The sequence below is a fragment of the Dermochelys coriacea genome, chromosome 22 (genome assembly GCF_009764565.3).
Source record: "Dermochelys coriacea isolate rDerCor1 chromosome 22, rDerCor1.pri.v4, whole genome shotgun sequence".
NCBI lineage: Eukaryota > Metazoa > Chordata > Testudines > Dermochelyidae > Dermochelys > Dermochelys coriacea.
In genome coordinates, this window is record NC_050089.1 from 9,782,290 (window position 1) to 9,804,812 (window position 22,523).

The 22,523-nt window shown below is 43.9% G+C and overlaps 1 protein-coding gene across 1 annotated transcript in view; it reads left to right on the forward strand.

Moving 5' to 3' along the window:
* The window catches only part of LOC119846753 (zonadhesin-like), a 59,009-nt gene extending 37,943 nt beyond the window's left edge, over positions 1 to 21,066 (forward strand). Inside the window, exons 40-48 of the mRNA XM_043500759.1 lie at positions 473 to 588; positions 6,817 to 6,946; positions 8,468 to 8,599; positions 10,465 to 12,527; positions 13,220 to 13,257; positions 16,746 to 16,832; positions 18,689 to 18,762; positions 20,471 to 20,573; positions 20,656 to 21,066. Of these exons, the coding sequence (XP_043356694.1) occupies positions 473 to 588; positions 6,817 to 6,946; positions 8,468 to 8,599; positions 10,465 to 10,698 (612 nt within the window). The 3' untranslated portion in view covers positions 10,699 to 12,527; positions 13,220 to 13,257; positions 16,746 to 16,832; ... (1 more) ...; positions 20,471 to 20,573; positions 20,656 to 21,066. The remainder of the gene's footprint in view (positions 1 to 472; positions 589 to 6,816; positions 6,947 to 8,467; positions 8,600 to 10,464; positions 12,528 to 13,219; positions 13,258 to 16,745; positions 16,833 to 18,688; positions 18,763 to 20,470; positions 20,574 to 20,655) is intronic.
* Positions 21,067 to 22,523: the final 1,457 nt, after the last annotated feature.

A 22,523-nucleotide genomic window follows, 5' to 3' on the forward strand; every position in this document is an offset into this window, starting at 1 on the left:
GTCTATACTCTGCTCTCATTCCACATCCAAAGTGCCCTTTTATCTCAGGGATGAATAGTGATCCACAGTACAGAGCAGTGAATAGAAATTTACCCTTAGTCTACAAATCTTAAAGAATGCCTTCTTCAGATGAGTGGCCTTCTACTGTCCCTAGTATTTGCTTTGTATGTGGAGTAGAACCAGACACACAATAAAACCTCAGGTCTGAACTCTCCTAAACAATGGGGATTGTTCAAACTCTAGATCTGGATCTGAACTTAGTGGTGTATGTCCATCACTAGTTTAGATGAAAAACCTCTGAATGGCAATAATTCTGCAATGAGAGGCAGCAATCCTCATCAAGTTAGTTAGTTAATTTTCCTGCAGGACTTTTGCAGTATACAGTGTGATCACAGAAGAAACGTTGCTCTTTTGATTGACCCTCTGGTGTTTACGCTGTTTGTTGTTTCCTTACTCTTGGTGCTCATTTTAGGATCCTGCAGAAGACAAACCATCCACATGCTTTGACTCCCAGACAATATTTGAAGAACTTCTGAGCATCCGAATGTCACCAGATCCCCAATTCCTTGAGAAATCCCAACATGAGAGGTATTGGAGATCAACATACAGTTAAAAACAATTATGAGCCATATCAACTGGGAGGAAGAATTGAATCAGAAAAATGTGGATGATAATCGGGAGCTTTTTAAGAATACTTTACTAGATGGCGCAAAAGACACAATTCCACAGTCAAGGAAAAAGGCTGTATTGGTTAAAAAAACAACCTAATTTAGAGGGGAAGTAAAGGCAGCTAGATAGATAGATAATTGACAAAAGGGAAAACTCATAGTAGTGAACATAACTCAGAAGTTAGGAATTGTGGGAACAAATTTTAAGGAAAGGGACACAAGGAGAAATCTATGGCCAGCAAGTTAAGGACAATAAGAAGAGGTTTGGGTGGGGTTTTTTTTTAAGTATATGAGGAACAAAAAGAATCCTGTCAGTGGAATTGGTCCGTTAGCACGTGGAAATACTAGAATTATCAATAATAATGCAGAAAAGGCAGAATTGTTCCATAAATATTTCTGTTCTGTATTTGGGAAAGGACAGTTGAAGTAGTCTCATCGTATAATGATAACACTCTTTCCATTCCACTAGTATCTCAGGATGATGTTAAACAAGAGATACCGTATATATTTGTTCATAAGCCGAATATTTTTGGTAAAAAAGTGACGCATCAAAGAGCGGGAGGTCAGCTTATAAACGAGTCTACACCAAAATTTGATGATTTTAAACTCTATGAAATCATTGAATTGAACATCTTATACATTGTCATTTTTTTTACCTGGAGCGTCTGCAGGCATGGAGGCCCTCAGTTCCCTGTGGCCGTGGTTCACCGTTCCCAGCCAATGGGAGCTGCGGGAAGTGGCTGAAGGGCTCCATGCCTGCAGACACTCCAGGTAAACAAAACATCCCAACCCCCCAGCGGCTTACCCTGACAGGCCGGGAGCCAAATTTTGCTGACCCATTTATTTATGTCAATACTGCAGCCTTTTAAAGTTGCAAAGGCTTTGTTTAGTGGACTAGATTGATTTGACGGAATACTAAAAGAGCACTGCTACAGATCTGCATTACATTTGACCCATGCATTTCACAAAATGCTATGCCTTACAAGCCGATCAGAAAAATAGAATGAACGATAGTACTATAGCACTGGTGTCAGTCCGCTACTGTATAATTTGATCTCTTCATGCATTTTTTCCAATGGACCTCAAAGTCTCAAGCCAGTATGAAAATATATAGAGATAGAATCTCTAATAAAATTGAAATAGCCTGTTATCCCCACAGACATGCCAATCTACAGGGCTGCTTTGAAACAAACAAAGAACAATAATAATTTGACAGTGATAAAACAGGTGATATTCCTATATAAAGTCCTAAAAAATCTATAACTTCAATAATAATAATCTATTTTCATACTAGTATTTAAAATGAACGGTGAAATTAAAAGAAAAAGTCTGCTTATCACGCAGCGTTCAAACTTAAAGTTGTTGAATATGCAGAAGCAAACAGTAATTGCACAGTTGCTCGTGAATTCTGTATCAATGAGAAGCAAGTAAAAGATTGGCGAAAAAATAAAACAACACTAAAAGACATGCCAAGAAGCAAGAAAAAATGTCCAACGAGGTGCGCTTCATTTCCTGAGCTGGAGAAAGACCAACATAATTGGGTTGTTGAATGTCGACAAAATGGGTACATTGTCACTAGAACTGGAATTCGTCTGCGTGCTCTGCAAATGTCGAAAGATGACAAATACAAGTCAGTAAAGCCATCAATGTTTGTCGTATTAGCGGGTTGGTGTACTCACCTCATGAACCGTCATGGTCTCTGTCTTCGTCAACGAACAAAGATAGCGCAAAAGCTGCCGAGAGATATGGAAGAAAAAATCAAATCTTTCCAAAGGTTTATTACAAAATATCAAAAGGAATATGCATTTGAACTGTTGCAAATAGGAAATATGGACGAAACATCGATGACATTCGATCTCCCGAGCAACAGAATGGTAACCGGTGTTAGTGAAAAAAACAGTTTTAATTAAAACCACTGGCCATGAAAAAAATCCATTGTATGGTGGTTTTATCATGTTTGGCAAATGGATCAAAGCTCCCTCCTGTTGTTTGTTTTTAAAAGAAAAACCTTGCCTAAAAACATGAAATTTCCTGCTGGTGTCATCATACATGCACACGAAAGGGGATGGATGAATGAAAGTGGGACTACTGAATGTCTGGAAAAAGTGTGGAATAAGAGACCAGGTGCACTTTTCAAGAAACCTGCTATGCTCGTCTGGGACATGTTCAGGGCACACCAGATGGATGAGGTGAAAAATGTGGCCAAAAATATGAAAACTACTTTGGCTGTAATACCTGGAGGCTTAACTTCAGTTCTACAACTGCTTGATGTCTGCCTGAACAAACCCTTTAAAGACAGGCTACGCAAAATGTGGTCTGAATGGATGTGCTCAGGCATGGCAAAGTTGACAAAAGGCAGGAATCTTATGAAGCCCGAAATCAATCTGCTCGCCCAGTGGATCAAGGATATGTGGTGTCCATTCCCTCGGAAATGATAGAAAAATCATTTAGGAAATGCTGTATCAGCAATGCACTCGACGGGTCAGAAGATGATGCCATATTTGATGATGACACAACAGAGGCTGATGATGAGAAGGAATCTGAGTCTGAAGTCTACAATGACAATGCAGGTGCAGCTGTGACTGAAGCGGAGTTTAATGAACTGTTTGGTGAATCAGAGACTGATTCAGACTTTGAAGGATTTTAAGACTTTTTAAAATCTCATATTGTTCTAAGTTACTTGTTTTAAATATCCATTTACTGATTTTAAATATTGACTGTAATTTTGAAGGTGAATACATATTTGTTCAGTTATTATTATAACAACAACAGGTTTTTCATTAGATTACATTGAAATAATTCTAGCAAAACTTTTGAGTGTTTCTTGTGACACCCGCTTTTAAAACATAGCAGGGGTTGGAAAACTTTGCTCCCGGCCCATCAAGGTAAGCCGTTGGTGGATTGGGATGTTTTGTTTACTTGGAGCTTGTGCAGGCACAGTGCCCCTCAGCTCCCAGTGGCCGTGGTTTGCCGTTCCTAGCCAATGGGAGCTGTGAGAAGTGGTGGCAAGGAACGGCAAACTGCGACCACTGGGAGCTGAGGGGCTCCGTGCCTGTGAACGCTCCAGGTAAACAAAACATCCTGACCCGCCAGCGGCTTACCCTGATGGGCCAGGAGCCAAAATTTACCAATCCCTGAATTATTGGATTGGCTTATGAAAGGGTCATACAGTTTTTACAATTTTTTCCTATCCATCTTGGGGGGGTTGGCTTATAAACAAATGGGCTAATGAACGAGTATATACAGTACTAAAGGTAGACATGTTTAAATCAGTCAGTCAAGATAAGTTGCATCCAAGAATTTTAAAAGAGCTGGCAGTGGACAACATTAATGTCAATTTTCAATAAGTCTTGGGACACTGGGGAAGTTCCAGAAACTGTAAGAAAGCTAATGTTGAGCCATTATTTAAAAAGGGTAAATGAGATGTCCCTGGTAATTATAGGCTTGACAGTCTGACATCGATCTCAGGCAAGATAATGGGGTGGTTGATAGGAGATTCAATTAATAAAGAATAAATGAAGGGTAATATAATTAATGCCAACCAACATGGATTTATGGAAAATAGATCCTGTCAAGCTAAGTTGATATCTTTTTTGATGAGATTACAAGTTTGGTTGATAAAGGTAATAGTGTTGATGCAATATACTTAGACTTCTGAAAGGCATTGGACTTGGTACCACATGACAGTTTGATTTAAAAAAAACTAGAACAATATAAAATTAATATGGCCACATCAAATGGATTAAGCTAGCTAACTGATAGGTCTCAAAGTATAATTTTCAATAGGGAATAATCATTGAGCAGATGTGTTTCTAATGGGGTCCCACAGGGGCCTGTTCTTGTCCCTACTTTATTTAATATTTTTAATGACCTGGAAGAAAAGAAAAAAATATCCCTGATAAAGTTTGTAGATGGCACAAAATTGAGGCAGTGGTAAATAGTGCAGAACACAGAGCATTGATACAGAGCAATCTGGATCGCCTGGTAAACTGGGTGCAAGTAAACAATATGAATTTTAACACAGCTAAACATAAATGTATACCTCTAGGAATACAGAACATAGACCATACCTACAATATGGGGGACTCTATGCTGGGAAGCAGTGACTCTGAAAAAGATTTGGGGGTCGTGGTGGCTAATTAGCTGAACATAAGATCCCAGTGCAATACTGTGGCCACAAGGACTAATGTGATCCTTGGAGTTGTAAACAGGGGAATCTCAATTAGGAGCAGAGAGATTATTTTACCTCTGTATTTGGCACTGGTGCAACAACTGCTGGAATAGTGTGTCCTGTTGTGATGTCCACAATTCAAAAAGGAGGTTGATAAATTGGAGCAGGTTCAGAGAAGAGCCACAAGAATGATTAAAGGATTTGAAAGTCTGCCTTATAGTGATAGAAGCAAGGAGCTCACTCGACTTAGTTTAGCAAAGAGAAGGTTAAAGGGTGGCACTGCTCACTTGATCACAGTCTATAAATACCTACATAGGGAATAAATATTTAATAATGGACTCTTTGATCTAGCAGAGAAAGGCATAACAGAATCCAACGGCTGGAAGTTGAAGCTAGACAAATTCAGATTGGAAATAAGCCGTACATTTTTAACAGTGAGAGTAATTAACTATTGGAACAATTTACCCAGGATCCTTGTGGATTCTCTGTCACTGACAATTTTTACATCAAGATAGGGGGTTTCTCTAAAAGATCTGTTCTAAGAATTATTTTGAGGAAGTTCTCTGGCCTGCATTATATCGGAGGTCAGACTAGACGATCACAATGATCTCTTCTGGCCTTGAATCTGTGAATCTATTAATTGCTCCATGTGGAATTACAGCGCAAAACTGCTGTACATTCCTATATTGAGTTTTTGCCTAATTAGATAATTGGTATATATCTCTCCTGCTCTTGTGTTAGACTACTTTGCTTCTGCTTTCAAAGTTGCATTTGGATACAGATCAAAGTCATGGGTGCAGCTGTTGCCACTGATATTGCATCCGAGTTGAATTTCTGACTATGAGCCTTGGATAGGATCCCAGAGAATGCTTTGCATGCAGTGAGAGAGGTGTGGTCTACTGGTCTGTGCACTCTAGGGTTCTAATAGTCAAGCAAGTGACTCACCCTCCCCCATCTTAGCCTCAGTTTCCCCATTTGCAAAAATGGCACTAATATGACTTACTTATTTCACAGCAGAGGCGATGAGGTGTACTTAATTAATATTTGTAAAGTACTTTATTAAAATTATTGTTATATAAATGTAAAGTTGTAATGAGGATGAGAGATGTAGCAGTTCCCAGTTCCTTCTCCTTCAGTCTGCCAGGAAGAGTTCTATGAGCCAAATAACACTGCAGGCTTTCTGCAATGATTTATTAAAAGAGCTACCACTGAAAATGGGCAACGTAGCTTGAGGGTGATGTGACAACTATCTACAGGAACATGAAGGGTCTAATACCAAGGGGGGAGGGAGGACTGCGATAGGATGGACCATTGAAGGAATAACAAGATGAGACTGAGCTAAGGAATATTTAAGCTAAATAGCAGGGGGAAATTCCCCAGCATTATTAGACTGTCTTCTCCACACACACAAAAATGGTGGAAGTCTCATTGCTTGCTTTTGGGTCCACCCCTTATGCTACATGAATGTTCTCTATAGGACAAATTTCAAACTGTACTTATGCTGCATGGACCTGCAAAAGATGCCCAAAATATGTCAAACCCACCCAGAGTCAAGGGAGAGTTGGAATGTGCTGGATATTGAGTAGCTTTGTTAGTTCTAATAACTTTTTCTGGAGAAAGGAAACTATGAAGTAGTCAGATCTTGCTCTACTGAAGCTATGTGGGCCTTAGGGAAAGGGGTGGGATTCAGAGCCTGAGCCACAGCTTCAAAGCACTGTCTACACAGCTGTTTTTACAGCACTAGCACTAGCACAAGCCCTGCTAGCTCAAATCTCTAGACCTGGGCTGTGTAGACATACCCTATCAGACTTGCTTCCAGGCTTGCGAAGAGTTTGCAAGTGAATCAGTTCACTCTCTCATCCTCTTTCCCCAACTCCCTTCCCTTCTATTGCAGGTGAAGAAGGAATTAAAATGGAGACTCTGGAGGGTGATGAGAGGAGTCATACTGGAAGTGCATGTTGTGTTTTCTGTGTCTAGGTTGCAACATTACCGATGTTTTCAGCTTCAGGCGGAGATTCAAGATATGATGGAAAGTTCAGGAAGAAAAGGAGCAATGAAGTGGAGTGGTGAGGGGGATAAGAGAAATGCAGATTCTTCTGGCATTGAGGTCAGTTGCTCATAGGCTGTGGGCTTGTATCATAGGGCGACCCCACGTGGCATGCTCTCCTGCCGCCATGGCATGACAGGCCCACCCATCTTACTTTCCATCCTTCAGAGTCCCCAGAAATAGTCCAAAGTGTCCTTGAGTACAAATGGCCCTTTTGGGGATAATTTATTACAGAAGAAAAAGTCATGCATATAACAAATACCAACACCGTAATCCAGGCAATACATCAAATAGAGCTCTGGCATTCCATGCCCCAGCTCTCTGGCCCAGCCCTGGTATCCCTCATCATGTCTCGGTGTCCCTCACTATGCTCCAGCTCTCCAGCCCAGCCCCCGTGTCCCCCACCATGACCTGGCTTTCCAACCCAGTCCCAGCATCCTTCACCGTGCTCCAGCTCTTCAGAGCAGCTTCTTTGGCCTGCTGGCTTCAGCTCTCTGGCTCGAGGAGTGAGAAAACATCTTCCTCTCCTGCTCTCAGCCTCCAGCCTTCTCTGGCCTTGACTGTCTCAGTTTCAGGAAGGAGAGCTGGCTAGACCCTTCACTGGCTTCCTGATAATTCCTCCCTCTTTCCAGAGAGGGTGTGCTGAGAACTTTCTGCTCTCTGCAGCTTTCCCCAGAGATCCCCCTCCAGTCTCCTGACTTTTCTTAAATGACACTCACCAGATCTTTCCCTGACCTTTTATAGCCTCTGGTGCTGCTCACCCTCTTAACTGGCCAAACTGGGAGCCCCTATTGTGGCGCAAGAGAGCTGTACCTGCTTCATTCACAGGTGTCAGCCACCGTATGACAATCTGATTCTCCTTCAGCTCATTCAGTTCTTCCCTGATGTTATTCCATCAATGTCAGTGGAATTACTCCTGGTTTTCAGCAGCATAAGAGAGAGGAGAATTAGACCCCTATATATTGAAGAAGTTGAATTTATGACATTTTCCAGTCTTTTATTTTAAAATTTCCACCATTGCCTCAGTTTTGAGGTGTGTGGTTTAATGCATCCTAAAGGGGCAAGAAGGTCTGAAAGTGCTAACTACCTGCACTCTGGAAATCCAGCCCCTTGAAAGATGGGCACACAAAATTTCTAGTAAGTTTTGAAAGCCTTGTTAGTATGACAGACAGACAGACTTACAGAGCAGCCAACTCTTAGAAGAGAATCGGTGCTCCCCCCAGTGTCACTGCTCTACCACCCTCTATTGTCACTCTTGGTAAGACAACCCGGGGGCTCTATTCACAGCCATTGCTCTGTTACTCTTTCTTCTTGATGGTATTACAGCACCTGTGACCTCCCACATGGCTTGCACATCTAACCATCCCCAGCAGGGACTCCTGCTGGGAAAGGCTGCGATTAGGTAATGTGAGCTCTCCAACACTTTTTATCATATTTATTCCACCTCTGCATCCAAGCGCTGTGTATTTCCATGTGGAAAGGATTGGGGCTTCAGATCCTTTGAGTGTCAATTGACTTGATTGCACATTGGAGGGCTCTTTTGACTGAAGGGTCTCAATAGCCTGTGTTTTCTTATGGAAGGTTGCGAAGCTGGAGAAGATGCTGGATGGGCTGAATGAGGAGTTCTTCCAGCTTACAGTGCAGGCCTTGACAAGCCAGAAGGAGGAAGAACTACTGGACCAGAAGCTCAGAATCCAAGAGGAATCATTTGCGGTATGAATCACTTTTCATAGATTTGGTGCATTTACCAACTTCACAGAGGTGTTCACAACAGCTCATCTTTGCCTTGGTGCAGCCCCTAATGATTCAGCCTTCTGTGCTGCAAAAGGTGAGGATGAAGAGCCAGGATAATTGAACAGTTCAGACATCCGTGAACCAGTTGTCTCCTTTCCTGCAGACCCATCAACTCCAGTATCATGAGTTCAATTCATCAGAGAAGGGGAAAGTTTTTTCTCCAGGATAAAGTCTTTTGTCATGCAGTTTGCCCTGTAAGGTTGTGTTCCCATCACTTAGTCTCCTGTTGTGACACAAATGGCATTGCATCATTGTTTCATGCAGGCTGACAACCCTGTGCTCCAGGAAACTAGCCCCAGAATATAGGTGACAACAGAATGTCAGACATTTACCTATGCAGATCCAGCCAAAAGAGGTATCTGCTGAAGCACAGGGGAAAGGAGAGGAAAGCTGGTCTTGGATTCTGCAAGCTTATTGAACTTCGTGGTTATTAATAGAATCCAAACTTCTCTAGGCCCCTAGCAGGACATGGTGTGATCTAGAAGTCGGATAACTTTATAACATGTATGTGGGTCTCCATAGGATCAGCTTTTGCTAGAACAGTAAGGCAGTGTAGACTACTGGTTTGAGCAGGGAACAGCATCAGGACTCTTCAGTTCTATTCCCAGCTCTTTGCCTGGCTCCATGTATGATCTTGGACAAGTCACTTTACTTCTCTGTCCCTCCATTTCTACATCGATAAAATGGGCTATAAGTGATACTTTCACAGCAGTTGTGAGGTTTAATTCATTGGAACACGTAAAACACTTTGCAAACTTTTATGTTGCTATACAAGTATTGAAAGGTATAATTAATTACAGTCCAAACATTGCATGTAGCTACAGACTCCAGATGAAATTGCAACTTTCCAGAGCCCTCTGTAAAAAAAACTTTGAAAAACATTCAGTTGAGAACTAGTCCTACTCCTGTCTCTCATTTCTTGTTGTTCTTTTCCTTCATATCTTGTCACAGTGAGCAGTTGCATGAATATAGGATTTCTATTTCCAAAGAGCTCCTCTGTCAGAGCTTTCTGTTTGTATTATCATAGATAGTTGCTGTGGAGATGGATTATGAAGCAACCAAGGTTTGTGACTTGCAGTGGGGATTAACCAGCAGGAGAATGAAGATCCTGGTTCTCTTTATGCAAATATGTCCCTTTCAGTAAACAAGAGGACAAAAATATGGATATAAAGGGAATGGCTTCCACATGGAATATATTCCTGGATGTGGCTGTGAATCTTTAATAGATGATGACCAATGTTATAATTTGGTAACCAAAATACTCAGTGTAAGATACTGGGTATGTCTACATTGCCAATGGAGGTGTGACTCCGGTACATACAGACATACCTGAGCTAGCTTTGATCCACTTAACTCAAAAAGCAACTGTACAGACTTCAGTGCTGCCACATCTTCACAGCTATCGGTGCCCAAGCTAACTACATGAAAGCTAGCTCAGATATGTCTATGTACGTGCTGCAATCACACCTCTGATTGCAGTGTAGACATACCCACTGAATCTGGGTCTTAGGATGGATTCCCTATAAGCAAAGGATGATAATAGTTGCACATCAAAAGCATTTTTGAACCCTTGATCTTGGTGTGCTGTACAAAGGCGGGTATTGTACAGACATGTGGTTGACAGTTTTTCATTTGCTCAAGATCACTAGAACCCAGGTCTCCTGGTTCTCAGTGCTACGTTCTACCCACTAAACCAGGCTGCCTCAGGAAAGATGTAGCTGCTAGTTGCTGCTGTCTAACTCCATGGGAGTGTGCTGTTGTTTTATTTTACATTTTTATGGCAGACACTGGGCAGGATTCATGAGGAGGAAGCACAAGACTTCACAAAGCAGCTGGAATCCTGGGCTGCGAAGAGAGACCAGGCCCACTTGCTGGAAATTAAGAGGAGCTGTGTTGCTCAGAAAATTAATGACACAGAATCTGAGCTGTTTCATCTTCTGCAAACCACAACGGCTACCAGCTCGTCTCCTGAAGGACTCCAGGAATCCTTTTTGTACCATCTAAAAGCATCCAACTGATGATGTTCCATCATTGCTGAGGCGAACAGCACTGTGCACACATAGACACCAAATTTCCATGGGACAGTCATACATGTACATACGCACAGTGACATGCATATATGAGGATACACAACCTTCAATACACACACATGCATGATTTGGGTTATTTGGGCACATATCAGCAGATAAATACATGCACAGAAACAAAGACACTAATGGATACAGTTTGATATAAATACATATGTTCATGAACAGATGTACATGTACAGAGAAAGATGTTCACATGCACACTGATAGATGCATGCTGTAGTTCCTACATATATACATTCTTTACAGCTGTGAAGGCATAGACTCAAATGTATTCCTACTCGCTGTTAATCATCCATAATTGTTCAAGGTTGAAAATGATATCAATGTTCTTAACTTGGTTCACTGATTCTGAACGCACCGCTCTCAATAAGTGAGACAAAAAGTGAGTAGGAAATTAAACTCTTCACATACATTGTAGGAAATCCCTGCCCATCAGCAAAATAAATTATGTGCCTCTCATGCAGGCTACACCCTTAAGGTTATTTGTTTTCCTGGAAAAAAGGTTACTTTCATCCTACCTGGTCTGATTTTTAATAGCTTTGGAACATTAATTCAAGCAGAAACGTCAGTTCCAAGAAGTGTGGATCAGGAAATACCAGAGACATCTGTGAGGATATTGCAATTGTTGCCCCTCGTGCTGAATTTCATAGGCCTGTTATCAAATGGCTAATTAATAATAAAACTTGGCCCTTTCCATCCATGGATCTCAAAGCAATTTACATTGGAATGGTGAAATTCAAACATAGAAAGAAAAAATGTTTTAAAAGGTAAAAATGCCAGCGGCAGGCGGGGGAGGAATAGTTGCTGTGATTTATGGAGTGGATTTTAAACTAATTTATTTGAAAAACTTCAGATCCAAAACACACGTGGGAGTCCAGATCATTCTTGTTCTTAGGTTAAAATGACAGTTTTGTATTGTAAATTATTCATGTCTCAAAAACCAAGTGAAATGAAGAAATAGGAAAACAAATGGACAGAATTTTAGCTAGTCTGGTCCTTGTTACTGTTCCACTTGTTCTATGAGTCCCTCTTGTACCATACGCATAACTACCAAGTCTTATTTATTTGAGCTTCGTTTTCGGTATCTCATGCTAGCAAGGAAGGATTTTGCAATGAACTTCAATGGAACATTTAAAATCTCCCTCTCTTAAATTGTCACTGCACTCACTTATCACTCACATCCTTTTTTCAACTGTTTGTGCTATAAATTAATGTGAAACTGAGTAACTCCACTCTCTAGTCAAGCTGGGAAAGTCTTGAACAACTTCCTGACATCCAACACCTTTTCCTGCAGAGACTCCTGCTGGGAGTGCAGTAGCTGAGAGTCCTCTCCCTTTTGAGCCAGTGCCCCAATACTATTCCTAGGATCAACTTCTGCTGCCAGACACTAGGACTACAGTAGCTACAAACTCTCTCTGCAGCCAGTGTGCCTACATTATTCTGAACAGCGTTTTTGCTGGGAGAGGTTGAGGCTGGTGTGTAGCAGTGAGATCTCCCATCCAGCACCCCTACACCAGTGATTCCTGCTGAAATTAAAGTGGCTGCCTACAGCCCATATCTTGGAAACCTATTCCTGAAACTGAAGATTTATGACCTTTTTCAAAAATAAAAAATCTGTCACATCCTCAGCCCTGCCTGTAAGGAAGGCAAATGGAGTCCGGCTTGGCTGTGAAATGTGTCTGACTTCTGCAGTGCAGGACTGGAGCCTCCTCCCCTCTCTCCCCCACCACTCCCAGGTGTCTTCAGATCTCTTCCAGGTAAGGTATAGTAAGGTAAAGCTGCCTGGCTGGGAGCCAGCATAACACCTTGGCAACCCACACAGGCAGGGCCTGCTAGTAGATTCCAGCCGCCTGGACCGGGCCCTTTTAATTGATAGAAGCAGTATTTATTCAGCTGTCGCCTCAGGAAGAGGCTTTTGAGCCCTGCAGGTTCCTAAGCACAAACAAATGTTTACAGGGCACTTCTCCATGGCGTATCTACAGGTGGCGTCATCAGCGAGAGAAACAGGGCACGCTGGTATCTGGCAGCCAGGACAGACTTGCTCAGTTTGGCTTTTACAAGGTGGTTGCCTGGTCGGATGTGCAGGAATTTCAGGGTCCTTCCCCCGGGGGGGATGTTTTTCAGGTACCTACCCCTCTTAGATGTTGTTTCCCTCACTCATTCTGTGCCTCGGTTCTGACTTTCCTTGGCCTGCACAAGCAAACTGGAACATGGTGTCTGGTTACCGTTGCAGCTCTGTCTTGGGAGAACATAGCCACTTACCAGCACCCCTGGAGGAGCTTTTAACAAAGGACAGGGCAGGAGGAGTCTAGGGAACACAACTTGGTTAAGAGCAAACACCTAACTCAGAGCATTCACAGTGGGGACTTAGGCCAGGCTCAGGGATTGCTTTTCTGTGTCAGTATAAGATAGTGGGAAAGTTGTCACTGATCTTTTGCTTTTTTTTTAGGTTATTGGTAGAAATGTTTATAACGGTGCTTCATGGAGGTAAGTGACTTGACAGCCTTGGATTTCTGTTGCCCCCTACATGTCCATAAGGAACTTAGTCACTCAGGACAAAAGAGGCAATAAAGCTAGCATTCCTGTCCGCACTTGGTATCCTGTTTTTGGCAGGAAAAAAAACCAAATATTGCATAGAAAGTGATTTTCTTTTTCAAAATTTCCTACAAAAAATACTTGGCATTTTTTGTCCAGCTCTAATGTTAGGAGAAGGTAAATGAAAAGTTTCCGGGGTGAAATTTTCAAAAATATCTAAGTGACTTGGGAGCCTAAATTGCATTTTCAAAAATGATTTAGGCCCAGATTTTTAAAAGGTATTTAGGCATTACTAGGCTCAGCATTGCAATCCTTAACTGATTCAGGCACTTAAATCTCATTTTCAAAAAGGTTTTATGCCATTAAGAGCCAAAATCCCCTTGACAGTTGATGAGATTAGGATCCTAAGTGTTTAATTACATTTTAAAATTACATTTAGACTTCTTAATCAGTAAGGCATTGCAAAGCTGAGTTCAGCAGTGCCTAAATATCTTTAAAAATCTGGCCCTAAGGGCCTGAAGGAGCCTAAGGTTTGGTCCTAAAATGTAGATCACCCTAGCACTGTGTGCTAGGTGGACCTACATTTTATTCACAACCCATGCTCTGCTGTTAGGTCGATTTAACCCCCACTGTAGATGCAGCTAGGTCAACACAAGAATTCTTCTGTCAACCTAGCTATCTCCTCTTGATGGGGTGGATTTACTACAGCAATGGAAAAAACTCGCCTCCTCCCCTTCTGTTGCTGTAGCAAGTGTCTACACTACAAGTGTTACAGCAGTGCAGCTGAAACTGTGCTGCTGTAGTGCAGACATATCCTTAGCCTCACCAAGAGTCAGTGGGACTTAGGCCCAATCTAAATACCTTTGAGGTTCTGGGCCTCAGTCCCCTAAGCACCTAAATCACTTTGAAAATAGAGCTTAGACTCTTAAATTACATAGGCATGTTTGAAGATTTATCCCAGACCTCAGTCTTCCAGCAACTAGAGATGGAGGTAAGCTGCAAACAATGGAGCCACAACCAGATCCAAACTTCTCTCAATGCTGGGTGTTGGGACCCAGGATTTTTCTATAGCAATAAACTCAAACAAGGGTGTGCATTAATCGTCTGCTGCCTGGTGCATCCCTGGGGTGTGCCTTGCAAAGCACAAGGAAGAGGAGTGTGTACCTTTACAGTCTGAGAAGAGTTCTGATACCCTGCTAGCCACACACCCTCCCTTGGCTCATGGCCATTGGAGTACGTCTTTGGAGTGGACTTTTATGCAACGTATCTTTTCATTTTCTATAGTAGCTCCTAGAAAAGGATAAAAGCAAATAAAAAAGAAACAGAAAAATACCATTTCCATGTTATTTTGAATGTATTTATTGTTTGCAGTTGTTTTCTAGATCTTTTTTCTATAGTGATTCCTGCTGGGAGCTATGTTGAGACTGGAATAGCTGTGATCTCCTAACAGCCAACACTCAACCATATCCCAGTGATTCCTGCTTAGAAAAGCAAGGGAGGAGGAGCTGTGAGTTCTTCGAGTGCTTCCTCATGTCCATTCCATATTAGGTGTGTGTGTTTGACACATGCACCAGTGCCAGAAGTTTTTCCCTTAGCAGTATCTGTAGGGGACCGGCTCCGGCACCCTCTGGAGTGGCGCCCACATGGCGTGGTATAAGAGGGGGTCACCGGCTCCCCCCACCCTCAGTTTCTTCTTGCTGCCAGTGACAATGCTGGATCTGCTGCTGCTTCAGCTAGCTTTCACTTAGTTCAGTGTATCTCTCAAATGTTTCTTTGTAAAATAGCTGTATATAGTTTAGTATTTACCCTTAGTGTTAGTTCTAGTTAGTTGGTCCCGGACGGGACGCAGCCTAGGAATGGGGCATGTCCCGGTCCCCAGGCTTTAAACTATGCAATCCTTGTAAAGCGGCCCATGCCCGTCAGTGACCCGCACATTAGCTGTTTAAGGTGTCTAGGAGAAGGACACGTAAGCGACAAGTGTCGCATCTGTAAGTCTTTCACACCCAGAATGAAAAAGGAGAGAGACATCCATCTCAGGGCACTCCTGATGGAGTCGGCATTGACCCCAGCACCGGAGCAGAGGTCCGACCTGGCCCCGAGCAGTGCAGCTTCGGTACAGAGCGCCCTGCTGGTGCCGTCTATGAGCTGGCACTGATTCCACTCCCTGGCTCTGGCCCCAGCCAAGAAGTCCAAGAGGTCCGTGACGGGAAGATCTCCCACATCCCGTAAGGGAAAGGAGAGGGCCAGAGGAGAGCCAAGACCCGTGCTGGGCGGCTCAACACCTCCATCAGGGAGTCGGGCCCCAGCTCATGTCAAGCGGTCGAGCCCCCCCTGTACTACGCCTGCCACACTGGACAATGAGGAGGGCCTCCATCAACTTGAAGTCCCATTGATGCCCGAGGCCCTGCAGGCAGCTCAGGAGATCCTGACGCTACCGGTGCTGCCCACACGGGCTCGGCAGTACCCAAGCCCAGGGGTAAACCTGCCTTGGGGCCATTCCGAGTGTCCCCACTTCAGCAGCACTGCTCCCCGTTGCAGGAGACATCCCACTAGCACTCGCCTGCACGGCGCCATCATGCCTCAGACTTTTGGAGGCATGCTCAGAGAAGCCCTCGTCGGTCTCCTGACCCTGGGCACCAACTGCGGGATTTGAGGCGCGGCTCGCCGGTAACCTGCAGAGGCTCGCGCCCCCGGCATGAGCATCAAGGCTGACCCATTGTGTCTCCAATGTTTCTGTGCTGGTCCTGCAACCGATCAGCGGAACGGGGTCACCAGTCACCCACCCGCCAGCACCCATCGCCAAGACGCAAATCCTCTCAGTCGGAGATTCTACCGACGACCAGCCCGCTCTGACTCCTGGTCCTGCTCTAGATCCTGGAACAAGTCAAGCAGCATAAGACATAGATCGCCGGTCTACTGATGCAGATATACCAAATGCCAAAGATCCCCAGGGTCCCGCGGGAGGAACTCATCCCGATCTGATAGGTCAGCAGTGAGGCACGGTGGCCTATGGATACTGCTAAGGGAAAAACTTCCAGCACCAGTGCATGTGGCGAGCACACACCTCTAATGGACATGAGCAATACATCTCGAAGAACACCAGTTACGGAAAAGGTAACTGTCTTTCCCTCCTCATCCAGAATTCACCATCCCCTAAAGTGACTCCTGTTGGGAGAGGCTGAGCCAGAATAGCTTAGGGAGAAAGCTTTTGGTTTTGTTCAGCGCTCCCAGCCAGACTGACAAGAGGTAGGGAAAGGGAGACAGTTGTACTGAGGCCCCAAGCTCAATATCTGTAACTGGGGTGAAATGGGGCCAAAATGGTAGGGGTGGGGCCTCAGTGAACATCATATATCAGAGCCCCATATTTTTCTCGATGGGCCTGCTCCCAGTGGCCAAAACTAGTCGAAGTTTTGCCTCATGAATTATGTCTTTCTCAACAGAAAATGAAAAGACCCTTTTTAACATTCACTGCAAAGTCCAGCTTCTCCTGGAGAGCATCAAACACTGCTGTGGCTGTGAGAATGAAGGTATGGTGGGTTATTGTGCCTTTCCAGGGGCACCATCTTGTTACAGCTGTGCTTGACCATGTAGTTTGACACTAGAACAGGTTTCTGCTGACTTTCACTTTCAGGACGGGGGCATCATCAAGCCTTATAGGGTTTGAAGTCTGAAAGAATGTTCACGCTAACTCCCTGCAGATTGTAACTATGAAGTCCCATGTGGCTCTACTGATATTCCAGTTCAGATCAGGCCACAGAGGACAACCTCTGGTGCTCTTGCATATAATCCCATGTATAGTTGCATACAAAGGCTCCAAGTTACCATGGTCTCATTGTGACATAACAGGAAGCCATGTCTCTAAGGATGCCCCAAGAGCTTGTTAAATCCCATGAAATAAGCTTATAAGATGTATGTTTTAGTTACCTGTTATGGATTCTAGCTGATCCTGTCCAGATTTCATTTTCATTTTAGAGATGGGCCTGAATCAAACACCTCCTGCTCCCAGACTTCATTTGCTCGCTGACTTTCAGCCCTTATCATTCATTGCAGGTGAAATCGAGCTGGCAGACGTGAGTGGCCAGGTGAAGAATTTGCTTCAGAACCAACATTGCTATGCCTCAGAGCTTCTGAGCGAGAGAGAGATCTGTGTACTCCTCAGTGTCACACGTAGGTACAGCATTGTCAGTCCCGCGAGAAGAAAATGCCTCTGCATTTTGGCCACTAGCGTTTTGATGACTACGGGGGGTTTATAAAGGAGCCCGGCACTTGGAGGGCATGGTGACAGCTATCCCTAGCATTCCAAATGGGAGTGGTGAGATCTCCTACATCCTCTGATACTTTGCCACTCAAGATGTGGTACAGGGCATGGTGACCATTCTCTTTTGGGATAGGCACCATCACATCTCTAGCCTACCACAAGGGTCCTGGAGTTGCAGAGCACTTCCCAGATTTATTCACAAGTGCTGTCTATGCTTCGAGCATGTTCATGAGTGTTTCCCAGCATTGTGAGAGAGCTTTCCATTTAAGAGCAAAGTGACTTATCTTGATCAATCCCTTCTGTAACATCTTCCAGAAAAGAAACAAGAGACTTTACAGTTTCAGGTTATACGGTAACTTTCATCTGCAGATCTTACAGACCTTTGCAAAGCAGGTATTATCAGATGGGGAAATGGAGGCAAGGAGATGTATGGTTGAAATGTTCAATAAGGATTAATTTGGGTATTTCCCAACCCAAACCACAGCTTTCTTAATAGGCAGCAGGTTTAAAACAAACAAAGTATTTCTTCACACAATGCACAGTCAACCTGTGGAACTCCTGGCCGGAGGATGTTGTGAAGGCCAAGACTACAAAAGAGTTCCAAAAAAGAACTAGATAAGTTCATGGAGAATAGGGCCATCAATGGCTACTAGCCAGGATGGGCAGGTATGGTGGCCCTAGCCTCTGTTTGCCAGACGCTGGGAATGGGTGTCAGGGGATGGCTCACTTGATGATTACTGTTCTGTTCATTCCCTCTGGGGCACCTGGTATTGGCCACTATTGGAAGACTGGATACTGGGCTAGATGGACCTTTGTTCTGACCCTGTATGGCCATTCTTATGGTTTTATGTTCTCAGAAATGCTGAGCACCTACAACTGCAGTCAAAGTCAATGGGAGCTGCAGGTGCTCATCACTTTCTGAATATCAAGTCCAATGTGTCTAAAGTTGGGCACCCCCAATCAGAGGCCACTTCTGAAAAATTTGGCCAGAATGACTAGGCCAAAGCTAACAGTGAGTCACTGTCAGATTAAGATTTCCTGGTGCCTCGTCCCAATTCTGGCACTAGACAGTGCATCCTCCAGATAAACGTTTCTCTCTTTATGAAATTCCTTTGTCCCTTGCAGGTGGTGAAGGTTCTTCAGAGGTAGTATTTACACCACTACTGAAAGATGAAGGAGTTATTAACCCTAATTCCTTGGTGAGTAGTGCTACTGAGTTAAATGGTCTGATGAGACTGATACACAAAGCTTGTTAGGATGTTGGGTTTATTTCCAAGATAAAGAAGATACCATCTCAGCAGTATTCCTCAGGAAGGATCAAAGCCCAAGCCCAGAGAGAGAGATTTAAATTTGCAGTCAGAAATATTTCTGTGCCAGTTTCTTGGAGCCAAATTGGCATTGTCAAAGGGCAGCAGGCCTACCTTAGAGGGGATGAGACAGCTCAGATTCACCTGGGAGTAGTTAATTCACTGAGTAACTGGGAGGTAGTCAATTAGGCAGGGAAGCACCTGGGCATGATACAAGGTTAAAGATCTCAATTAGAGAGGGAACTTCTGAGCAGAAAGGCTGCTGTTCCCAGTGAGACTGAGGGGTTGCAAAGAGGGACTCCTTCCAGCAGACTGGTGTGAAATTGCCAGACAAAATCAACGCTCCAAAGATGGAGAAACAGGTTAGGAGGCTGGGGAAGAAAGACTAGAGAGGGAGGAAATAGCTCAGAGGACAACAAGGGATGGAGAAGGACTTGTTCTAGCCCTTTCAACAAGGGCCCTGAGCTGGAACCAGGGAGGGGTGTGGCCTGGGTTCCCATACCTACCCCAGCCAAGGAGTTTTAGAGAAAAGGCTCCTAAGCCCTGGAAACCCTAGGGCAGATTTGCCCCTGCTAGAGCCATGCTCAGCTGCAAGGGGGTGCTTGGGAAGCAATGGTGCCCTTTCTACAGTCATTTATATCCAAAGTCCCTCTGAATTTCCTTCCATTTGGGGTGGTGTATTGGAGTCTTAGACGGGAACAGACTTGTCTCCTACTTGATTAATGAAAGTTGCATGCTGCAGGCAACACATTCCTCTTCTGGGAAAGAGTGTGCTCCTTTGTTTCAATTTACAGTTAAACTAGCCCAGCATTTTCCTGGGAGTGATGCATGTTTGGCTAACACATCGCAAACCATAGAGAGGGTTGCAAAGAGCAGGAAGAACTTATTGAGGACCAGCCTTGCTGATTGCCCATATGGCTTTGCAGTGGCCAAAACCAGTTACCTAGTAGTGCTGTGGCCTTGTGGAGCTCTTGACACAATTGTTGGATCAGATCAAGACAGGTAGCCAGCATAATAGTCCGTCATAATGTCAATCAGTGTCTGAGATGATTTATTTATTCTGCATATACTCTCCTTCAGAGCCTGAGTAGTTGATTACATTTTGTAATTATATGGAATACTTTATCTGAAGATCTCTAGGCACTTTGCAAATGTTAAGTAATGAGCCACAACCCTCCTCCCAGTACTCTGATCAGTAGTATTATTGTCATTTTACAGTAGTGAATTGAAGCACAGAGCAGATGAATGACTTGCACAAAGTCACCAGTGAGTCAGTGGCAGAGTTGGAAATAGAAACCCAGGGTTCTCATTGCACTGCCATCTTCTGTAATCACTTGACTATGCTCCCAGAGCTGGAATAGAATCAAGAGACCTGACTTCCAGTCTCTTGTGAGAATAAACTATACTAGACTCCTCAATCTTTTTATTATTATTAGTATTATTATATTTTGGCCTTTTATTTGCGTTTTACGTGATATTAATTGTAGAATTAGTGCTACAGTTGGTTTGATGGTGAAATCAGATAGTGAGTGTCATGGAGGTACAAGTGTTGAAGTCTCTGACCTTTCCAAATCAGAGTACTTTTCTTTTCTCTCTGAAGCTAAACTGGGCAACTGGGAAGATTCCAAAGTCTCTTCTACCAGAGTGAAATCCAAAAAGGCTGGCAAAAACCAACACGGCTCTGGAGGTTCTGTCTCCAGAAGGTGAGTCTCTGAAACCTAATGAGGAGACCATAGGGTTTAATCCTGTTATGTTCCCTTTGGATTTCCAGCACCCACCCATGAGCATTGTGTGTTTCTGCTGCAGGTAAACGGAGTCCATCGCCCCAGGGCCACAGGACTAAAACTATGGTTTCCTCTCCGAAACAATCAGGGAGACCCTGATAGTGGCAAATCCCAAGGGATGGCTGGTGCTGAGCTGTTGGAGGACCTCTCCTTTCCGGCTGCTATTTGAAATGTTGTTTCATGTTTGCTGGCTTGTTCCTTGGAGAAGCACCTTGTTGGATGGGTTGGGTCAGGTCCAGAAGTCTGGAACACTGGGAACGTTACATTGTGCGTATTTCCTTTCATTCTGAATGATCCCAAATTTACTGTGGAAAAACACTTCCATTCTCTGCTGGCCAATTTGAAAGGAAGTGAGATAATGGCTTCTTTCAGAATGACTCACAGAAAAATGCAAAGTTGCATCTCAGAGGGAGTACCATGAACTAAGAAGAAAAAGAGTACTTGCGGCACCTTAGAGACTAACAATTTATTTGAGCTCAAATAAACTTGTTCGTCTCCAAGGTGCCACACGTACCTTTTTTTTTTTTTTTGAGAATACAGACTAACACGGCTGCTACTCTGAAACCTACCATGAACTAGTGATCTGAGCATGGGCATAGAAGGGAGACCTCCTGAGCTGTAATCCCTTTATTGAGCCCCACTACACTGGACCACTGATTTATTGTTGTTTCAGCAGTAAAGGTGCATGTGATGCTTGACAGACCCATTTAAAATCACAGCTCCATACCCCAAGGAATGTACAGTCCAGCTAAAACTCTTTAGCTGGTGACTAATCTCACTGAACTACTACTTCAGTGGGATTACTCACATGCTTGGATTTAGGCACATGCTTAAGGACCTTGCTGAGACAGAGGTTGTAATCATCACTTTCTGTGAAACATACTATAGTGCTAGAGTGGAAATTGGCTGACCTTCCTTTTTGTAAGGCCTGGGTCATGTATCTTTTGTCCTTGGCTCCTCCTGTGGATGATTCAGATGGAACGGCTCAGACATTAGCCTTGCCTGGTGGCTTTCTTTGCACTGCTACACAAGTGAAAACTATAGGAGGATTATAGCTAGCTGATCAAGTGAGTTTATGCCGGCAAAATATTCACTGAAGCCTCAGTAAGGACCACAGGTTTAGGCTGTCTAAGATTACTACATTATTGGATGTAAACTACAATATACAACCTGCACTGATGTCATGCTTAATGTGTAATCTGTTTTATGGGTACCAGCTGGAGGTTCTTTTGCTGCTTGGCTATTTTCTCTGTGATTCAGAATTTTACATTGCTCCTTCTGATTCATGTAACCTTTGCTTTATGTACTTCATCCTTGGTGTGTCAGTGAACCATTAGGACTGTTTGTGTTTTGAATAGCTTTTATACATGTCTCACTTACAGAGAGAAACATTAAAATAGTAGGTTTCTTTGGAGTTACTCTGTGTTTATACCTGAGCAATCAACAACTGAATCTGGCCTGTGACCCTCAGACTTGTGAATGTCGCTCCATGGTAGAGCCTGCAGCCCAACAGGACCCAGCTACCAGTGTCGTGTTTAGGGTGGGTCTGGTCAGAAAACGACGCAATCCTCCGAGCTTGGGTCACGTCAGCTCTACTCCTCCTGCCCGTGAGGCTGGTGGCTGTGTCTGCATGCCCATTCCTGCTGGATGCTGCCACTCTGCTGTAGAGTGAATGTGCTAAGGAGTTGCAGTGCCTCTCGTCGCACAGCATGGGAGCAGACAGGCAGCCACCAGCTCGTGCATCTGTGGCCGCACCAACCCCTGGGCAGCAGTGGTGCTGACTCTCTGGTTCAGGGGAAAGATCAGGGTTGGGGTGGGAACACTACTTAACCAGCTCGGGTGGGTATGGGCCCATTTCAGGTCTGGGTC